General features: G+C 51.2%; 2 protein-coding genes and 1 long non-coding RNA gene across 7 annotated transcripts in view; 1 reads left to right on the top strand and 2 right to left on the bottom strand.

Moving 5' to 3' along the window:
- Positions 1 to 649: 649 nt before the first annotated feature.
- Fxyd2 (FXYD domain containing ion transport regulator 2) lies at positions 650 to 8224 on the bottom strand. Of its 2 annotated transcripts, none has more exons than XM_076924981.1 (6): positions 8070 to 8224; positions 3233 to 3271; positions 3003 to 3077; positions 1368 to 1404; positions 1189 to 1219; positions 650 to 923 (listed from the first exon to the last, which is right to left on the bottom strand). In XM_076924981.1, exons 1-5 carry the CDS (start codon positions 8086 to 8088, stop codon positions 1195 to 1197), a joined length of 195 nt encoding a protein of 64 aa, XP_076781096.1. In that variant the 5' UTR covers positions 8089 to 8224; the 3' UTR covers positions 650 to 923; positions 1189 to 1194. The 2 variants fall into 2 exon arrangements, with proteins under 2 accessions (XP_076781096.1, XP_076781095.1); XM_076924980.1 differs by lacking the exon at positions 8070 to 8224 and adding an exon at positions 5181 to 6472.
- Positions 8225 to 8299: 75 nt separating this feature from the next.
- LOC143439122 (uncharacterized) lies at positions 8300 to 15374 on the top strand. The gene is made up of 4 exons (XR_013107523.1): positions 8300 to 9145; positions 11352 to 11702; positions 14586 to 14617; positions 14831 to 15374. It is a non-coding gene; the product is annotated as an uncharacterized LOC143439122 (long non-coding RNA).
- Fxyd6 (FXYD domain containing ion transport regulator 6) overlaps positions 15285 to 19932 on the bottom strand; it is a 26100-nt gene continuing 21452 nt past the window's right edge. For all 4 annotated transcript variants that reach the window (XM_076924978.1, XM_076924977.1, XM_076924979.1 and 1 more), the window contains 4 exons: positions 19364 to 19400; positions 18668 to 18717; positions 18216 to 18265; positions 15285 to 16467 (listed from right to left, as the gene is read on the bottom strand). In XM_076924978.1, coding sequence (XP_076781093.1) covers positions 18237 to 18265; positions 18668 to 18717; positions 19364 to 19400 — 116 coding nt within the window. In that variant the 3' untranslated portion in view covers positions 15285 to 16467; positions 18216 to 18236. The remainder of the gene's footprint in view (positions 16468 to 18215; positions 18266 to 18667; positions 18718 to 19363; positions 19401 to 19932) is intronic.

Below are 19932 nucleotides of genomic sequence, written 5' to 3'. Positions count from 1 at the left end.
AATAGTTCACCCTAACACAGTCTGTTCCTTTCAGAACAGGACTCTGCTCAGATACTCAGATGTGTAGATAAAGAAACAGTCACCAGATGGTGCCAGCATCCTGCCAGCCCTCTAGTCTCCTTAGAGGTTCCATGGGAGTGAAAGGAGAGGGAGTTGGACCTCGGTGGGTCTCTGCCCAGATGGATGGTGCTGAAGCAAGCAGTAAGGGAGAACTCGCTCTCACCTTCACTCCTGACCCAGGGACAAAGCAAGCCATCATCCAAATGGATGAGCAGGGGTGGGTCCAGCTGGAGTTCCCTGGACCCCACTGACCCAAGGATGGGCTGGGAGCATGACCTGAGGCCCCACAGATGCCTTTCAAACCACCTACCCCTGACAGTAGTGTACCTAGGGAAACCAGAGAGCCCACAAATGTGGCCACAGTCAGCTACCACGTGGTTGGCCAGAGCACTGGAGAAGCAAGTTCCCCCGTGGAAGCTCTGAGGTTTCTGCAGCAGTAGCCAACAGGACCCAGCCTTCCCAGTCACTTTCATCCCGACACCTTCAGAGTTCGTCAGGGTGCCCAGAAGTCAGGCAGAGGTCTCTGTCCCCAGGGAACTGTTTTCAGGGGTGAGTGATAAGTTCCCACAGACGACCACAGTGAGCCCGGTTTCATTGGCAGATGCTCGTAGAGCGATTCATTGAAAACCAGGGAGACGAGGTGCACATGTACCCCAACTTGGAGTAGGAAGTGGGGTGTTAGAGAAGTTGGGGAGGGGAGAGGGGAAGTTAAGGATCTTAGAGGCATGAGGGGATGACCATGACGGGGGACCAAGTACGCCTGGCACTTCCTTCAGCCAGTGCTGACTGTGGTGGGGTCTGTGGTGTGCAGCTGGGGAAGATGGCCATCACTGGTGCCCATGCACTGGTGGGCGCTGCCAGCTCTGCAAAGACAAAGGCTAGGTTTGAGTTGGGAGGGAGGTTTCTGCAGCTTCTGGTTCTGTTCCGGTCCCTCTTATTCTCAAGGACACCCCCCCCACACACACACACAGTATTCCTACTTCACACACCCCACTTTAGACACCTAGTGCTCGCTTTAAAACATTAATGGGAACAGTCCATCTGAACCCTCAAATTTCTTTGAGCTTGTTCTCTCTTATTCATGAGCATGCTCTACCCAAGCCCTCATGACCCTTGAAGGACACATACCTTCTCTCACAGTTCATCCTCATTGACCTGCCTGGGGAGAGTAAGAATAAAGAAGATGAAGGCAGAGGGAGGGTGTGTCCGTGCTCCCCCAGATGGAGGACCCCCCTCCTCCCCATTGGGGAAAGTATCCGACTTCCTCTCTGCCCCACCCACCTTGTCTGTTCCCGGACAGCACTCACCTGTGCTTCTTACTGCCCCCACAGCGGAATCTTTTGCCTTGAAAAGAGACAGTAAAGTTTGTTGCCAGGTTTTTTTTTTTTTTCCTCAAGGAGACCCTGGAAGAACCAGTTCTGCCAGGCTTCCCTCCCCCACCCCCAGCATTGTCACAGTGTGGGGCTCGGGGTCCAGTTTTCTCTGTTTAGATAAGGCTGGACCACTAAGCAGTTAGTCAATCATCAAATAGTCACTGCACCAGATCTGTGCTGGACTGGGGACATGTGGAAAGTGGCCATTGGGACCAGAGTTCATAATGCCACAACACAACGGGCAGCTGCTCAGTATTTATGCGGAGGACGACAGGTCACATCTAAAGTTCAGATCTTTGACTAAGCTCATAATTTCCAAACACACACACACACACACACACTCACACACACACACACACACACACACACACACACACACACTCACACACACACACACACTCACACACACACTCACACACACACACACTCACACACACACTCACACTCACACACACACTCACACACACACTCACACACACACTCACACACTCACACACACACACACTCACACACACACTCACACACACACACTCACACTCACACACACACACTCACACTCACACACACACACTCACACACACACACTCACACACACACTCACACACACACACACTCACACTCACACACACACTCACACACTCACACACACACACACACTCACACACACACTCACACACACACACTCACACACACACACTCACACTCACACACACACACTCACACACACACACACACACACACACACACACACACACACACACACACACACAGCAGTTCTCCCAAGAGCCTAGCTTTCAAGTAGAGTGGCAGGAGCCAGAGATTGTGGGAATTCCAGAAATCAGAAACCTCTTTGCCTCACCAAGTGTCTTTCTGATTGCGATTCTGGTATTTACTTTTGATTTCAACAAAACAAGGCAACAAACATCTATTAAGCATCTTCTGTTGTGCCTACCAGGGCCCAAGGACAGGTAAGGCCATTCCTGCCCCCCACCCCCCACCCCTTCAGAACTCTTCATGGCTACCTCAGAACCTTCCTAAAGCACCCCCTCACCCCTGCGGCTATCCTAAGATGCTAACCCCAATTTTATAGACTGGGGGGATTGTCCCCATTTTACAGAGAAAAAATGGAGTCTCCCCTCGAGGTAGGATAAGTCAGCGATAGGCCCTAGGGCCTGGCTCCCATCTCTGCTAGTTTGCAGCAATGTGGAGGCGTGGATGTCAGCTACGCTGTGGGAGCTGCCACAAGTCTCTCCCTGCGAGTCTCATTGTCCATCTCAAAGGCTGGCAGTGGGGGGAGAGGTGGTGTCCCTCAGTGTGCTGAGACTTCACAAGGGATAGGGTGGCTTAGGACGCGGTGCCAGCTCCCCTGGCAGCCTCCGCCCCACAGTTTCTCAACCAGACTCCCCTCTCAGCTTCCCTCCTAAGGCCACCAGGGGGCACACTGAAGGAGGCGGTAGCCCACTGTCCTCTGCTCCTCCTGAATTCCTCCTCAGGCTGGAGTGTGGGTGGGGACCCGGCAAGTGTCCTTACTGTATGACTTGGAGAAATGTTCCACCTATCTCCACTTACTGAGGAGGATGAGGAGCCCCACGACAAAGGCCAGGCCCGCGAAGATCAGGCCTCCTTTGCGGATGGTTTCATAGTCTTGGGAGAGAAGAGACATGCACAGTGGTTCAGGCATGGCCCCTCACAGACCTCCCAGAGTCCACCCACCAGCAGCCCCAAGGTGTTAAGGGCAGATAGCAGGGACCCAGGGCTGGAAACCAACTGATGGAGTAGGTGGGGGGGCACTGGCTTACCATACTCGAAGGGGTCCTCTGTCATCTTGGCACTGCCACCTGAGAAGAGAGCCAGGGGTAGGATGAGCAAGAAATCACAACCCTAGAGTAGTGGGAACTGCAGACTTCTCACGATGCCCTCAAGGGCCCAGAAGGGCAAGGGAGGGCTGGGTAAGAGTGGCCCAGGGACGAGGCGACCTGTGGGGAATGCCCTAAAGTTATCACATGGGCATCCTGGGACCAGACCCAGGGCATCCTGGGATCAGACACAGGGCATCTGAAGGAGAGGCCTGCACTGTCTGAGGGGACCTCACAGTCTCAGGAGGGTGTGGTCCTCCCCAGCTCCCAGCTCTGTATTATAAGGACAGGTCAAAAAGCCAACTTCCAGGAGGCCCCTCAGTGGCCTCTACTGATTCCACTTCCTTGAGGAGAAGCAATATCTGTGAAATAAATCAATAAGCAAAGTAGAGGCTCTATGTTCAAGAAACAGGAGAAGGAATCAAAAGCCCACTCGAGTCTTCATAAGGACACAGTGGCAGTGGAAGGCAGAATCCGAGCTTGACTAGATTCTACTCTGGTATGCCACTGTCCTCTGGGCAAATTTAACAAGAGGGAGGAGCATTCAGTGTCTGTGCATTCTGGGCCAAAAATGATCCAAGCAACAGCTCATATACAACCTGTGAGGCAGGGTTGTTATTTCCCTCTCATCCACAAGAGTCCGGGGCACAGAGAGGGTAAGTAAGTCATCCCACAGCCACACAGCAAGTAAAAGGCTGAGCTGGGATTTGAACCCAGGCAAGGCATCACTACTAGTCTAAGTGCTAGGCTCCCTCTCAAGTGACATAGAGGAAGAAGACTTTTCCAGACCAAGCATGACCCTGGCCCTGCCTCCTGTGGCTGGCTCCCTTCATCCTGAAGGAAGCAAGCTGCCAGCCTGAGCTCGGAGCACTTACCCTTGGATAGCTGGTGACACACTGGTCAGCAAAGCTGCAGTCACCCCACCCCATGACACCCTCTCCATGCCAGCTGCACTCTTTGCTGCCCTGCTGGAGACCCTCTTGTCCGAGGCCCTTTCTAAAGTGACGAGCAAGTTAACAATTCCCAGGCGACTTTGAACTGTGCCCCTGTAGTGATCAGCCAGCCACAAGGTCTGGTGAGTCCAGCTGCCTCCAGTAGCCACAGAGGGTCAGTGCCTGGTGAACCTCGGGTATGGGTGGTTCAGGAAGGTCAAAATCTAAGGAGAAGCCATAGGGACCCAGGCTCTGCATCCATGCAGAAAGTCTTCCCAAGCTTCTGTCATATTCAAGGTCACATGGGGAGCTAGTGTCAGTCTCAGCCAGATCCAAGACAGGACCCCACTTCTCTTTAAGAAACCGTTTGATGAGCCTCTCCCCCACCAGCACTCTAGGTCAGAAAACTCAAGATAGATGGACCAACAGGGGTCCTCTTGGACTTCAGCCTTGAGTCTGTGGATCCCAAAACTCTGGGCTTTTCTTGTGGCACTAAGCCTGCTGGGAAGGGCTGGCTAGAAGGGCTGCTCCTCCCCCAATTCCGGCAGCCCCTGACCACTTTGTAATCTTAGTTCTCCATCCAAGACAAGAAAGTCACACTGGGCAGGGTGTGGAAGGCTGAGGCAGGAAGAATGCAGAGAATTTTAGGTTATTCTGGACTATATGCGTACCAGGCCAATCCAGGACAAGATCCTATCTATCTTTAGAACAAAGTCAAGTGTATACACACACACACACACACACACACACACACACACACACACACACACACACTTCCGATGCTCCAACTTCTGCTATTCTGCTCTTTTTCTGTGGGGGTGGAGTTGGGGGTCTCTTCTGAATGCTATTTTTTTTTTTTTTTAGAGAGTCACTAGCTGGAAATCCCAAGGAACAGGAGAGGGAAAGAGGGTTCAGTTGCCCACCAGAGCCAGTCCCAGGCAGAGTCCTGCCAGTCTCACCATTGTCAGCTGACAGTTCTGTCATTTCCCCAGCCATCAGGGCTTCTCCACGGTCTTCCTCTGGCCTCTACTACAGGGCTACGGGGACAGTGTCTGCCGTGGGGTGGCCAGGGCAGAGGTGGGGGGCATTAAATATTAACAGTGTCAGGTAATATTTACCCTAGTCACAAGAAAGGCTGAGTGTCCCCAGAGGGGCTCTTGCTGAGCCAGGCAAGGGGAGGTGTGGGGGGAGCCAGAGGCAGGGAGGAGCTGGCTGAGGTCTTCAGCCCCTCCCAGAGGAAATTTCCAGACAGCAGGGCCAGGATGGGCAGCAACAGTATTCTTCCATCAGCTAGGGAAGCCGCAGCTGGGCAGTGGGATGAGGAAGTGAAAGTTTCAAGATGCATTCCTTCTGAATGGCATACATGGGGTACTAGGTCGGGTCGGAGACTTCCAAGTACCTTACCATTCAGAGCTTCCTGCAAGCCCCTATGGATAGCACTGTGACAGCTTACATTCTCACGGGGCACTCATGTCTCCCTGAGGTGTTCCTAAGGAGCCTGGCCTGCCTCCCCTCTTACTCAGTCTTGTGAGCCTTGGGTCCAAAGCAGGGTCAGCCTCCATGGCACTGTTGTCTCTGACAGCCTGTCCTGACTTGTTTTATTTGTCCTGGTCCTGAGGCCGCAGTTAACCACTCACACCTCAGTCTGAAATGCTCCCTCATCTCTGACTCATGTTCTACCCCGATGCCCAAACATTCCCTCTTGTGGCTGTCACCATACAATTGCGAGGCTTTCAGGAAGGGGCTCAGGCTTGCTCTCACGGCTCACAAAGCATTTCGTAGATGTTCTCTCCCTTTTGCTTTAGCTCCTCACTTGACATGAGCTTTCTGAGGTACAGAGAAGCTAGGAGCCAAAGTCACACATCCAGTGAGAGTTGAAAGCGAGACTAACGGCTGCCCTTTCAGATTCGGGGCTCAAATGCTTTGGCCATACCTCCCAGGGTGTCCCCTACTCCACTGTAACTGTCCCCATGGTAACTATGGTATGGGTTCTGTAAGTACCACAGTCTTCTTTCCAGATGGGAGACTTGGCCTCCAAGAAGCTAATGTCCAACATTAGCAGATGATACATAAATAGATAACACAGGTGATAGATACATAAATTAGATAACACAGGTGATAGATACATAAATAGCAGATAAATAGATAATAGATACATGCATGTATACATACATACCTGCATGCATACCATCTATATAAATGATAGATTGATGGAGAGATGATACCAAGATAGATAATGCTAGATAGATAGAAAGATAGATAGATAGATAGATAGATAGATTCATACATATATACATACATACATACATACATACATACATACATACATACAGGCATATATATACATATATGCATGTATACATACAAGCTATATAGAGGATAGCTGTATCTATAATAGATTTATGAATGGATAGGTGATAGATAGATAGATAGATAGATAGATAGATAGATAGATAGATATCTGCTCCCCTGGTACAGTCAGTCCTTCTGAGGGGAAGGGCTTTATCTGTGAGTGCCCCTCAACCAATGGCAGGACACTGGCACTCACCACTTGCCTAGACATTTTGATCTTTGCCATTTGCTTACCTCTCCATCGCCGATTTGTTTACCTCTCCATGTCTGTCTTCTTCATCTACACAGTGGGCAGGGCACAGGACTCTGGGAAGTTGTGGGGACTGAGATAGGCATTTCAGAATATGGCCTAGGACAGCGGGTACCATTGCTTCTGCATTGCTTGAAAAGTGACAGGCATTAGCCTTTCGTTTGCTGGTGCCATCGGAAAGCCAGCCACTCCCTGCTAAGTGGTACGAGGAGAGAGCAGCCCTGGCTGTACAGCTTAAGAGCACTCACGAAGCTCTCCCGAGCTTCCAGAGCCCAGCAAGACACATCCACACAGACAGACAGCAGGCCCGCCCTGTGAGAATCTGGACCCACACGCCAGGCTCTCAGCACTCATGGTCCCCATTTAATCTCCAGTAGTTCCATTTGACAGATGAAGATACTAAGGCTGAACATTGGCTACCCCCAACCATACCTAGAGGGGCTTGTGCCATAGCCCACCAGAGACCCAAAAAACTGAGAGCAAGGAAAGACGAAGCCTGAAACACAGAAAGGGGAGAGCAGAGCTGGAAGGTCCAGATCCCATGATGGCTGCCGAATCTGTTGCAATGCTTCCCAGAAGTCAGCAGTACCCCTACCCCTTGTCATGTTACCTTGGTGACTAGCTTTATAAGCCCCTATGAGTTCTTTCTAGAACAAGAGATGAAAATAGGCAACAAGTTAGAAAGATATATGGCAGACAGACAGACAGACAGACAGACAGACAAGAGGTTAGACAGACGGATGGATGGATGGATGGATGGATGGATGGATGGATGGATGCATTGATTGGCAGGCAGAAAGGTAGGCAGGTAGGCAAAGCCATGGGAAAAGCAGGTTGACAACTAGTTTTCTGTTATAGGCACTCCACTGTCACATGGTTCAGTAGGAAAAAACAAAATTAGCATCACCCGGTCTCATCTGAGGCGCTGACAAGTGGCAAAACCTGCTGGAGAGCAGACAGCCGGAAAGTATGGGGACTAAGATGTGACTCTGATGCATGGGCACATGGCTGAATGAGGAGGCTGAGAAAGAGTAGATTTCCCCAGCCTCTGGCTTGCTCAGAGGTGCCCTGTGCATCGCAGCAAGCCCAGGACTCAGTACTGAGGTGTCCTTATTAGGGCAGTCTGTCTCTCCCGTCTCTGTTTCTCTCACAATTGTAGGGAGTCAGTAGGGATATTTGAAAGTGATGGGTGGGTCCCCTGAATCCAAGTTGACAGAGTAGGGAGGGTCAAGCATGGGAGACTCACCCAGGTACCACCTGTCCATGGCAGGAGCTGCTGGAGGTGTCTGAGGTACACAGGAGCCAGGCAGGGAGTGCCTGACCTTGCCTGGGGCCTAGATGGTAACAATGACACTTCCTCCTTTCTCACTGGATGATCTGAGCTGGGACAGGAAGAATGAGGCAGTAGGAGGAGCTGGTGAGGGAACTCTTACCCTGAACCTGCCTGCCTGGGCTGGTTGGAGAGAGGGACCCACGTGAGAGTTAGGGGAAGAGTCTCTGACCTCCACAGGCACTGACAGAAGGGACACTCTGAACAGCAAAGTAAACTGTAACATCCTCTTCTTTCTCCACAGGGACCTTGCTGTTGCAACTGCTGGTCTGCACCGTGTTCTCTAAGAGGGTTCCCAGAAGGGCACTGGACAGTGTACAAGCTGGCAGGACCAGAGCCACCCCTCCCCACTTCCTTGGGCTTCTGGATGGCAGCTGGAGGAGATGCTGAGAGGCAGGTGTGGGTCCCCAGCCTGATTTTTCATCTCGCCACCCAGTGGGCCCCACCCTGATATCTCTTGCCTCTGATACCAGGCATGAAACTGCTCCAGATGCATTGGGGACTTAGTCTTAGCTGGTCTTGGACCTGAGGCAGCTGACTAGCCTCCTGAACCATTCTGCTAGCTGGCCAGAGATGGGCAGTGGCTGGAGCCATGGCTGGTTTGAGGATGCTCCCATGGTGGCCTGTCCTCCCTCCCCAACTAACCCTAGGGACATGTGTCATTTATGATGTCACACCTGCCTGGATGCACCTACGGGTCCCAGCAAGAGTTCCGGCACATAATGAGGTCCTCTGAGAAGGGCCGAGCTTTCTGTCAGGGGAGCAGATGAAAGGCAGAAGATCTTCTGGTCCCCAAGCCAGGATGGCACAAGGAGGACTAACAGGACAGTCACTCAGTGCCTCCCAGAGTCTTTGTGCCCTGGATACCATGACAAGCCCAGGCTACTATAAGAAGTCTCTGTTGGCTGACTAAGACTGGACTACAGGGCTTCCTCTAGGCTCTCAAGATCATCCTGGTGTGGCCATAACACAGGGATACTGGCAGAGCATGGGTAAGGCTGGGTCTGGTCACCCTGACAACTAGCCTCCTTGTCCCTCACAACAGCACCATAAGAGGGAGACTAATGACAGCTCCAGGGAGATGGAGGCACTCAGAAATGTTGGCCTAACCTCTTAGCTGGGTTCTATGTTTAGGCTGAGGTCTGTCTTAGGGCTCTGAGCTGGCAACAACCCCCCCGCCCCCAAGCCCAGCCACTTGTGAGGTGAAGGGCAACTCCACCCAGTGACCATGTCACGTGTTCCAAGTGGAAATCCTAACCTTCAAGTAGCCTGGAGCCCTGAGTGGAAATTCCCCAAGCCAGGCACTGGGGAAGTTCAGGCACTATCAGTGGTCTCTGTAGTCCTCAGCAGGGCTCCCATCTCTGCACAAGCCCACTACAAATCCCTCCTTCCCAACTCTAGGACTGTGAAAGGAGATATCCCATTTACCAATAGACACCCTGTACCCCCACCCAGCCCATCACTTGTAAAACCATTTGCTTGCCTGCCCAAGATCCTCTGAATTCTGACTCTAAGCCCCGGTCTCTTTGTAAATTTTCTTTTCATGTTTACTTATTTACTTATTCATTGTGTGTATGAGAGCCTACATGGGCCATGCGCATGTCCAGAGACCAGAAGACAATTTGTAGGACCCAGAGATTGAACTCAGGTTGTCAGGCTTTGTGGCAAGTGCCTTTACTTGCCCTCTTGCTGGCTCTCTTTTTTGTGTTCCTTCTTAATCTCATTCTCTCCAACCCTGTCCCCAACTTTTCTGTCCATTCCAACCATACTGTCCCCTTAGTGGCTCTCTGTCCTTCCAGGGATCACTCCTGCCTCAGGATCTTAGCAAAGATGGGTTTCCAGTACTCAGCCTCCAGAATGCTTCCTCTGTCCTCAGGCCTCACTTAGAGAGTAGGCTAGGTACCCTTCTAAATGTCCACACTACCCCAGCCCACAGAAGTGTCAGGAATCTGCCAGTGACTCAGCCCCTGAGCTTGCCTAAGGCCACCTTATCTCCAATCTGCATGCAGCAAGTCCGAGTATGCTCTAGAGAGGCAGTAAGCACTTAGAACCCTTGCCTTCAGACTCCTCGAACACCCCATAGCGCCACACCCATGCACACACACGCAAACACTCCGCATCCAGGCACACACTCATTCCCATACCTACCCACATACCCGCTTCTCAGTCCTGAAAGCTGAATGTCGCTGAGGTCTTGCCTGGCTCACCTTACTCTAGGTTCATCCTCAGACAACTTCTATGCCATATCCCAGCCAGTCAAGACCATCAGCAGGTTTTAACTAGTGCTGGGGACAAGGAGTCCTCTCTGAGACACCGTACTGCCCTGAAAAGGAACCCTATCTCCCACTCTCCTGAGAGCAACCGAAGAAGTGTCTCCTCCCATGTCTGTGTGCACAGCCCCTTAAGGCCAGACCACACCAGTATAAATCTTTCTGTAAACTGACCTTGCCTTCTGACCCAGTGAGCCCAGCTACAGTGCATGGTGACACCTACCTCAGAGGCTTGACGCAGGAGGAAGTCATTAGAAGAATTGCTTGCCCAAAGAAGGTTCTAACAATGGTAGTAATACTCTCTACTTTAAGCTGGGCTGGGTCCTCAGGAGATAAATTTGCTCACCCCATCCCTTTACATAGCTCAGGAGCCCCCTTGACTTCTACTGAAGGGTCCCTGACAGTTGCCTCCTGCCCCAGTGCTCCAGCTGGATCCCCACCAGACATCACCACCACTGGCCCCAAGCGTCCACTCATCCCTAGGAGAAACGCCAAGCAGCATGCTCTTCCCATCAGTTTCTCAGCCTCCATTCTACTTCTTGGAGTCTTCCCTGTAGTACCAAGGCCCTGTAGCCATGAAAATAGTACCCTCCTGATTTTTCAAAAGAATGGGATAGGCCAAGCGTCTCCAGTTTTCCTTCTCAGTTGGGTTTCTCCAGAGTAGAGCCCCAGAGGGGTATCTACCTGTGTCCTCTAAGACCCAGAGACCAAAGCAGTCTTTGGGAGCTTGTGGGGAGTATCCCCCCTTTCAACCTGGTCATGCCCACAGAGACAGGGACCTCAGCAACTGTGCCTCATTCTCCCATGTCCTTCAACAGGTTTGTCTTAAGACTCAGGGCAGCTATGTGGACAGTCCCCATTGCACTGGTGGGTAGTGAGGTCACAGGTTGAGGCATCCAGCTGATCCTTGTCCCCCTGATTCCCACAGGGAGCACTGGAGTAGAAGTCCTCACCACCAGCCTTCCCACAACAGGACTCTCCAGCCCAGCAGCCCAGGGCTCTGTGAGGTTTCCAGTCAGAATCCAGAACATCGAACTTCAGGCCCCAACATCATTTCCTTCCTGTTGATTCGTAGCTTGAAGGAACCTAAAGCCCTGAGAAAGCCCTGACTTCGAGCTCAGGCCCATTCTCCAAGATATGGTCCCCAAGGATGCTGAGCAGGGAACGTGGCTGCTCCTCGTAGTCTCCATCTGTGTCTGCTTGAGGTCCCAAACCCTGAGGAATGCCAGCCCTGTCTCCTGCTGTGACCACAAGCGTCAGGCCACTGGGGTCTTATAAGGTAAGAGCTTGGAGGAGGTGGGCCCCATAGGATCCAGTCCTTCAGTGCTGGCTTCAAGATGGCCCAAGCAGTGGGGCACAGGGTTCCTGAGAGTTGCCAAAGGGCAATGTCCTCTGAGAGTCAAGGTCACCATGTTATGGCAAGGACAGGGCCATTAGTCCAGCCTCCTACACAGAGAACGCCCTGGAGAGAAATGCCTTCTTGATTTTCTCAGAACTCACTCCTGGCCTTGACCTGGAGCTGAGGTGTTTCTAGCGGCTCCTCGTGGCCCCTGCCTTTGGAGAACCTCAGGGAACAAACCACACTTTTCCCATGCACAGACTACCACATCCACTCACTGTACAGCCAGTCACTGAGGCTGGGTCTGGCTCTCCCCACCTGGCAATGACTCCACCAGTTTCATGGTGCTGGAGAGTTCCAAGGACCTGCTTTGGTGATCCTGACATCACAGGCAGGCAGGCTGTGGTACCACTATTTCACAGAGTGGGGACTATGGGTAATATGTGTCTAAGTCAGGACTGGAGTCCAGATCCAAGGGGTGGGGACCCTTGCTATCAATGAGGAGGCAGTCCCTGAATAACCAGTGATGCTAGCATCAATGAAGTGATGTCTTCCTACAGAAATGTCAGTGTGTTCTTATGTCTGTTATATCACTATAACTCAGGGAAGTAATAGTATATTACTTGAATGGTATATATATATATATATATATATATATATATATATATATATATATATATATAATATAGGATATACACCATACAGCACAATGTACAGTAGAGGAGACTCTGGCTTTGGTGGCTTTCTCAGAGTCACACAGCTAGCAAGAGACCTAACCCACCCCAAGGACTTCATACTGCAAGAAGAAAAGTGACAAGAGGTAGGAGCTAACGAAGGTCACACAGTTGGAGAGAAGGGCCCAGGCTCTGAGGCAGGGGCTGCTTCAGAAAGATCCACTCATTCTGTCCAATATCCTTCAGGACATTAAAGACAGCATCACCTCTTGGCAGGAGATCTCTTGTTGCTCAAGGCCATGGAGCTGGGGCTGGCTCCAAAAAATCAGCAGGTGGTTGGCTTAAACTGGTTGATTCTGCCAGCCAGGAGCTTAGGGGTGACAGCAATGAATCACACAAATGGCAATAGGTGGCCATTCCCTCCTCTTTATGGCCTGAAGACAGGTATTTTCAAAGCTCCTCCCCCTGGCTTGGGCAAACACACCTGACCTTTCTTGCTCTCCCCGGGCTCTGGGGGAGGCGGGTGCAGAGCAGCCAGGGACAAGGTGAGAACCAGACTGAGCTGGAGAATTCTCCTCACCTGCCAGCCCTCCATCCTCGGGAAGGCGGAACCCTGCCTCCCAGAGCGGGGCAGAGCCCCTTGACCTTGGGATGTGCTTCAGCCTGGCATCCCCTTCCCACTTCTGCTAGAGTTCAGTTTTGCTCTCTGCCTCTGTTCCTCTTCCAAGAACAGCCTGGCCAGTTCTGATCTACAACCCGTAAGGAAAAAAAAAACAAAACAAAAAAAACAACAACAACAAAAAACCGAACAAACAGAACACCTGAGAGGCTGAGGCTCACAGCGTTCGGGGATGCGGAGACAGATTAGTGACGCTAAGAAGGAGCCTGAGCGGCTTTCAAAGAGGTTTGAACATCTGTGGAGGTCAAACTCATGTGACACAGAGAGTTCCGGCTGTCAAAAATGAAGAGCCCTCAAGGTCACTGAGAACAAGCGACTCACTGTCCCTTTATAGTACAGTAGCTTTCCCAGCCAATCAAGTAAAGTTACCACATTAAGCCAAATGGCAGGGACTGGGGCTGTGCCTCAGTCAGCAAAGACCTCACAGAGCATGCGCGAACATCAGCGCCCCTAAAACCAGTTGTGGCTGTGCACATCTGTAACCCCAACTAAGGAGATAGAGTCAGGATCGTTAAGGCCATCCTGGGCTGTATGTTTGTTTGTTGTTTGCTCTTGAGTCTGAGGCTAGCGTGGGCTATTTAAGACCCTGTCTCAAAGGAAAAACAAAAACTAAACAAACCAGAAACGAAAAGAAGCCATCAGGTATCAGAGGCTGAGCGAGTGGCTGGCACTGCCCACCCTCGTGACCTTGCAGCGTTGATATGAGTATGGGAGGTGGGCTCACGAGACCCCCCACGCCCTGCATCTGGCAACAACTTGGTAGACGTCTTTCTGTATGGTTTGATGCTCACGGTTTCCATCTCTGGGTCTGGTTTCTACACTGCTGGCCGCTCATAGGAACTCCCTCAGCACACAGACTGGGGTTCACGCTAGCTAGGTCACATCCTAAAAGGGAACGGAGCAGACAAGATTTCAGGAGCCATGAGTTGCCCTCACCCACCCACCCACCCTTTACCTGACAGCGCTTTCCAGACACCAGCTGTGTGGTGCACACATAGCCCTGGAAACACTGTCTGGATCCACCCCAATTTCCCTGCAGCTGCTGTGGCCTGGACCAGCCTTGAGAGGTATCAGAGAGAATCTGTAAAACAAGACTATCCTGTGATCTCTGAATAAAGTCGGGTTATCCAGCAAACTAAGTGGGTGCTTCTAGATACCTTGCAAAGCCTTAGGCAGTGCATTAGTGTGACGGAGGAAAGTCAGAGCTTCTCACTGGACTACTTTAGAGTTCAATGCTTTGGTTTTAGTAATGGCTGGCACAGTACCCACAATCCTTTGTGTGTCCGAGGCCTCTCGGTGTCTCTGTCACCTTCAAAGCATGAACCCCCTGATGCATGAGTGTGCCTTGAACAGAGTTCATCTGCTTCATTAACAAGTCCCCATGTGACCAGAGATATTTTAACCCCTGCCATCCCTGGCTTAACAATACTAAACTTGCTCCCTGCTTAAGACTCCCATTTTTTTTTTCAGAGCCCAAGAAGCAAGACACGCCAAGTATAGAGGTAAGAGGGAAATACAGCAAGCAGGTCTTGGGATAGCTAGCAAGGGGATGGAGTCCTCCTGCTCCCGCAGGCCTGCGTGGTTCAGCTCCGTGGCTGGAAGCAACTCAGAAACCTCACAGTGGCTACTGAGGTTCTATTGAGACTCTATTGAGAAGAAATTTTGGGCATTCTCAGAAATTCTGGTTAGAATAAGGCTTATTCCTCGATTCCTAGGAGCTGTGTCTCACCCAAGATGCACAGAAGGCTGGCGACTGGGCTGTGCACAGGGGTGGGCTGCTACCCTCAAAAGGAACCTGCCTGCAGCTGTGTTTATTTGGCCAACAGCACTTAAGAAACCATCCTCGATGGGACTGTCTCCATTACTGTCACCATCACTAACCTGTGTCTCTTTTCTACTCTGTGCGAAGAGCCTGAAACGAAGGACCTGTTTTTAAAAAGGGGGGGGGGGGGGTCAAAGGAAGGAGAGAAAGGAGAGTGATGGAGAGGAGAGGTTCAAAGCTGGGCTCTAGAAGCTCCTCATGAAAGAGGCCTAACCTGCCTGGCACCTCCCTAGCATCCTTCAGTCCTGACTTCCTCCCTCTGACTGGGGACAGGCTCTCTGGTCCTTTAAGTTCCCCAGGGCTCTACAAACACTCAGACTCTCAGAAGAAAAGCCACTCAGAGCCACTAGGAAACAATGCTGTATTTATTTATTTATTTTTCTGTTGTCAGAGGATAGATAGATCACAAGACAGAGATCAGCAGTCCCAGTACACAGTGTGGCTTGGTTAGTTTCCAAGGGAACACAATGGGCAGGTGGGGCAGGCTCTGGTGTGAGTTTCCACTCTGATGACCTTTGACTTCCGGCATTTGCATCCAGGCTGTGCATACCCTGTGGTTCTCTGACCCGCAGCCCCGTTGCCCCTGCACCCTTCCATCTCTCTCCACTCTGACCCCTGACAGGCAGGGATAAGAAATTGCAAACACGCCACAAGGCAGAGACAGAGCCACCCCGACCCTTTCTGCTGCCTGTCCCCTTGGCTATCTCCTGCCAGAGACCAGCTTTAGAGAAGGAAGGTGACCTCTAGAGTCAAATGAATTGGGCTACAGATTGAAGTCTCAAAAGCAGGGAAGTTGGATGAAGGCAGGAGGGCTCCAGAGCCTACGGGATTATTGCTCAGAAGGTGAGTGAGGAGGTCATTCCCCAGAGGCAAGAATTCCTGGGTGTTCCATAAAGGGTGGGGCAGACTGGGACTCTGCAGTGGGCACCCTAAAAGGAAAAGAAACCCTAGAGGGTAGAGCCTGCAGGAAGGCAATCTGAATCCCTGGCTGCAAACAGACCTTCTAAACTGGTGGAATCTGGAGCAAGTTTCTTCTGAGAGTCCACAAAGAACAGCAATAAAGATGGTGCAAACTTTTTCAGCCCCAGGACCGATGGTGACTCCTGCCCTGGGTACAACTAACTCTCCCTCAAGCCTGAATCCAGAGAGATGGGACTAGGCCTCCACAGGGACAGAGCAGACTCCAGAGAGCAAGAGGAGATGGAGGTCCCGAGTTGCCGATGGCAGCATGGGAGAGGAAGTACACAGTTCACAGAAACAAGGAAATCTATGAACAACCACAGTCAGCAGACACACACAGACACAGCACAGACACGGCACAGAAAGGGGGCAGAGCCCGGCTGTAGTGAGAGGAAGGGCTGAGAGTGTTGCCTCATTATTACAGGACTGGGGTTGTGGGGGCAGGGAGAGGCAAAGGGAACACTCGTTCTTGGCTTCTCCTAGGGAAAGGTCTGGTATGAAGTAGCCTGTTTTCTCAAGCCTCGACATCAACCTCTGAAGCATTGGGTAGCTGGCCTTGGCTTCTGGAGGCTGTGGAGGCAGAGAAGTCACATGATAACCTCAGATCCTCTCTGGTACCCATACCTCATCCTCTCTCCATCTTCTCAGCATAGTCCCTTTGCCTGTAAATCCCACCTATAGCATGCCCTTGAAACCTCCAAGCCAGTGAAGGACAGACAAGGCCGAGAGGCAGGAAAGGCAGATAGAGGAGTGTGTGTGTGTGTGTGTGTGTGTGTGTGTGTGTGTGTGTGTGTGGTATGTGGTGTGTGTGTGTGTGTGTGTGTGGTGTGTATGGTGTGTATGTGTGTGTATGATGTGTGTGTATAGTATATGGTGTGTGTGTATGGTGTGTGGGGGTGTGTGTTTGGTGTGGTGTGTGTGTGGTATGTATGTTTGGTGTGTGTGTGGTATGGTGTGTGTGTAGCAGTATGAGTATGATGTGTGTGTGGTGTGTATAATGTGTGTGTGGTGTGTGTGTATAGTATGTGTGGTGTGTGTATGGTGTGTGTGTGTGTGTGGTGTGGTGTGTGTGTGGTGGTATGAGTATGATGTGTGTGTGGTGTGTATAATATGTGTGTGTGATGTGTGTGTGTATACGGTTTGTGTGTGTATGGTGTGTGTGATGTGTGTGTGTATACGGTTTGTGTGTGTATGGTGTGTGTGTGATGTGTATAATGTGTGTGTGGTGTATGTGTGTATAGTTTGTGTGTGTACAGTGTGTGTGTGGTGTGTGTGTTTGTGTGTGTGTATGGTGTGTGTGGTGTGTGTGTGTGGTGTTTATGTGTGTGTATGATGTGTGTGTATGGTGTGTGTGTGATGTGTATAATGTGTGTGTGGTGTGTGTGTGTATAGTTTGGGTGTCTACAGTGTGTGTGTGGTGTGTGTTTGTGTGTATGTGTATGGTGCGTGTGGTGTGTGTGTTTATGTGTGTGTGTATGATGTGTGTGTGTGTGTATGGGGAGCATGTGTGTGTTTGTGTGTGTGTGTGTGGTATATATGTGTATGGTGTGTGTGTATAGTGTATGGTGTGTATGTGGTGTGTATGGTATGTGTGTGTTTGTGTGTATGTGTGGTGTATATGTGTATGGTGTGTGTGTATAGTGTATGGTATGTGTGTGGTGTGTGTATGGTGTGTGTGTGATGTGTGTGTGTATACGGTTTGTGTGTGTATGGTGTGTGTGTGTGATGTGTATAATGTGTGTGTGGTGTGTGTGTGTATAGTTTGGGTGTCTACAGTGTGTGTGTGGTGTGTGTTTGTGTGTATGTGTATGGTGCGTGTGGTGTGTGTGTTTATGTGTGTGTGTATGATGTGTGTGTGTATGGGGAGCATGTGTGTGTTGTGTGTGTGTGTGTGTGTATGGGGAGCAGTGTGTGTGTTGTGTGTGTTTGTGTGTGTGTGTGTGGTATATATGTGTATGGTGTGTGTGTATAGTGTATGGTGTGTATGTGGTGTGTATGGTGTGTGTGTGTTTGTGTGTATGTGTGGTGTATATGTGTATGGGGTGTGTGTGGTGTGTATTTGTGGTAGCTGGGACAGTACCATATGAGCCTGACCCCAAGGCTGGTTGGAAGCCCTGATTTCCTGTGTTTGCTGTGTTTGGATAAAGACTTCAGTGTCTGCGACTGAGCGGTCCACTGTTCCTCCCCGCCTCTGAGAGACACATAAGAATAGACTGATAAGAAAAATTGAGTGCCATGAAGAAGTCAGCATGATGCCCCTGCCCAGACTCATTGAAGACCGTGGTGAGGCAGCGGGAAACTGAACACAGAGCATCTACCTTCATGCTGGAGGCCGCACTTCAGTTCTCTGCCTTCTGGGGCTCCGCAGCTGGAAGAGAAGGCAGATTGATGCAGTGTGAGGCCCTCACCATGCTCCATGCTGACCCCTCATTTACGGCTGATACTAGGATTTGGAGTCACCAAGATGTGGTGCCAATCCTTGACGTTCGCTGGTTATAAGAACTTAGGTGACGACAGCTACCTCATGGGGCTTAACACACGTGGAAAGATGGGCTCTCCCCGGCAGGAAGCGGGTGCCCTGCATACAGTGACTATCACCTGTCTGGTGTGGATGAAGTGCTAACATCACATACTGAGAATGAGAACCCTTTCCTGGCACCTCAGAGGCAAGCCTGCTAAACCCCAAAGCAGCTCATGGCACCCAGTCCAGTCCCTCCCCACCCCTAAGACCATGGGAAGACCCTCTCCCGGCACCTTTCACAGCAGTTACCGTTTGTGGTGATGAGGTTCTCTGCCTGGGCCTCTTCGTCACCTGGAGCCCTATGACAAACAGAGACACATTGTCACCGATGTCCAGGACAAACAGAGTATCTCTCATTCTCTTTGCTGAAGCAGAGCCCAGGACCCCATTCCCTTCAAAGTCCCCTGAAGGATTCAAATACTCTACCATGGGACACATAAGGTGACTGGAGAAGTCAGACAGATCTGGACAGAAGCTGAGAATTATGGGTACCCTTCAGTGTCTGCCCCGAGGTGGGGTTTGGGTGTGCCTGCCATTGACTCTGGCTTCTAAGGTCCATGACCACCATGGCTGTTTTAATGAATGAGGTATAACTTATCTGGTGTTGAAAGGAGGCCAGGCATCTACACAATGCACAGAGCCTCAGGAGAAGTTGAGAAACAGGCCTGATGTCTCTGCCCTGCACCTCAGAGTCTCCATCTGCTCTACTTCTCTCCTAGCAAGCCTTGCTGTCTCCAGGGCCTCCACACAAGGTTCCAGCACATTCCTACCCAGGCATTTACATCTGACGCTGCCACTCCACTGCCACTCCACATTGTGACCTCTGCTTTGTTCCTAAATCACTGGGAAATCCCCAGCTCCCCACTGTCTCTTTCTGAGACAAAAGAACACCCACGGGGTTCACTCCACCGGCCTCTCCCTGTCTGACAGCCCCAGCACCCTTACCTGGGTTTCTGATTGAAGCTGCACTTGCACCTGCGACCTGAAACACAAAGAAACCATCCAAGGTCACGATCCCAGCCAGCGTCAGTTCAAGCTCAGGCTCCAGGCCTGGACACGCAAGACCTATTGTGCGTCTGTACAGGACAAAGGCACTGCCAGACACAGGACACCTACACAGTTACCAGAAGCACCCCTGGGTCAACTGAGGCCAGGTGCTATGGTTGACACGGCAAATGGAACGCCCCCCCCCCCCCCCCCCCCCCCCGGCAGCAGCAAGTTGAGTCTGGATACCTGATCCTCAGTAGGTGCTGTTTGTGAGAGGGAGAATCTTTGGGAGGTGGGGCAGAACTAACCAAAGTGGGTTGTTGGGGCAGGTCTTGGAGGTAGTAACCACTTTTGGTTATATCCTGAGCTTTCTGCTTCCTGGTCCGTCCTAATGTGAACAAGCCACATACGTCTGGTACTATGGACCAAGCTACTCCACTATGCCTTCCCACTATGATGAACTTTACCCTTTCCTATCATAATCGAAAGTACACTCAACACCACAGCTCATGTAGGGGGAACATATA

This window comes from Arvicanthis niloticus, chromosome 26, assembly GCF_011762505.2.
Source record: "Arvicanthis niloticus isolate mArvNil1 chromosome 26, mArvNil1.pat.X, whole genome shotgun sequence".
In the NCBI taxonomy this organism is placed as follows: Eukaryota; Metazoa; Chordata; class Mammalia; order Rodentia; family Muridae; genus Arvicanthis; species Arvicanthis niloticus.
This window is presented reverse-complemented; position numbering and strand designations above follow the sequence as displayed.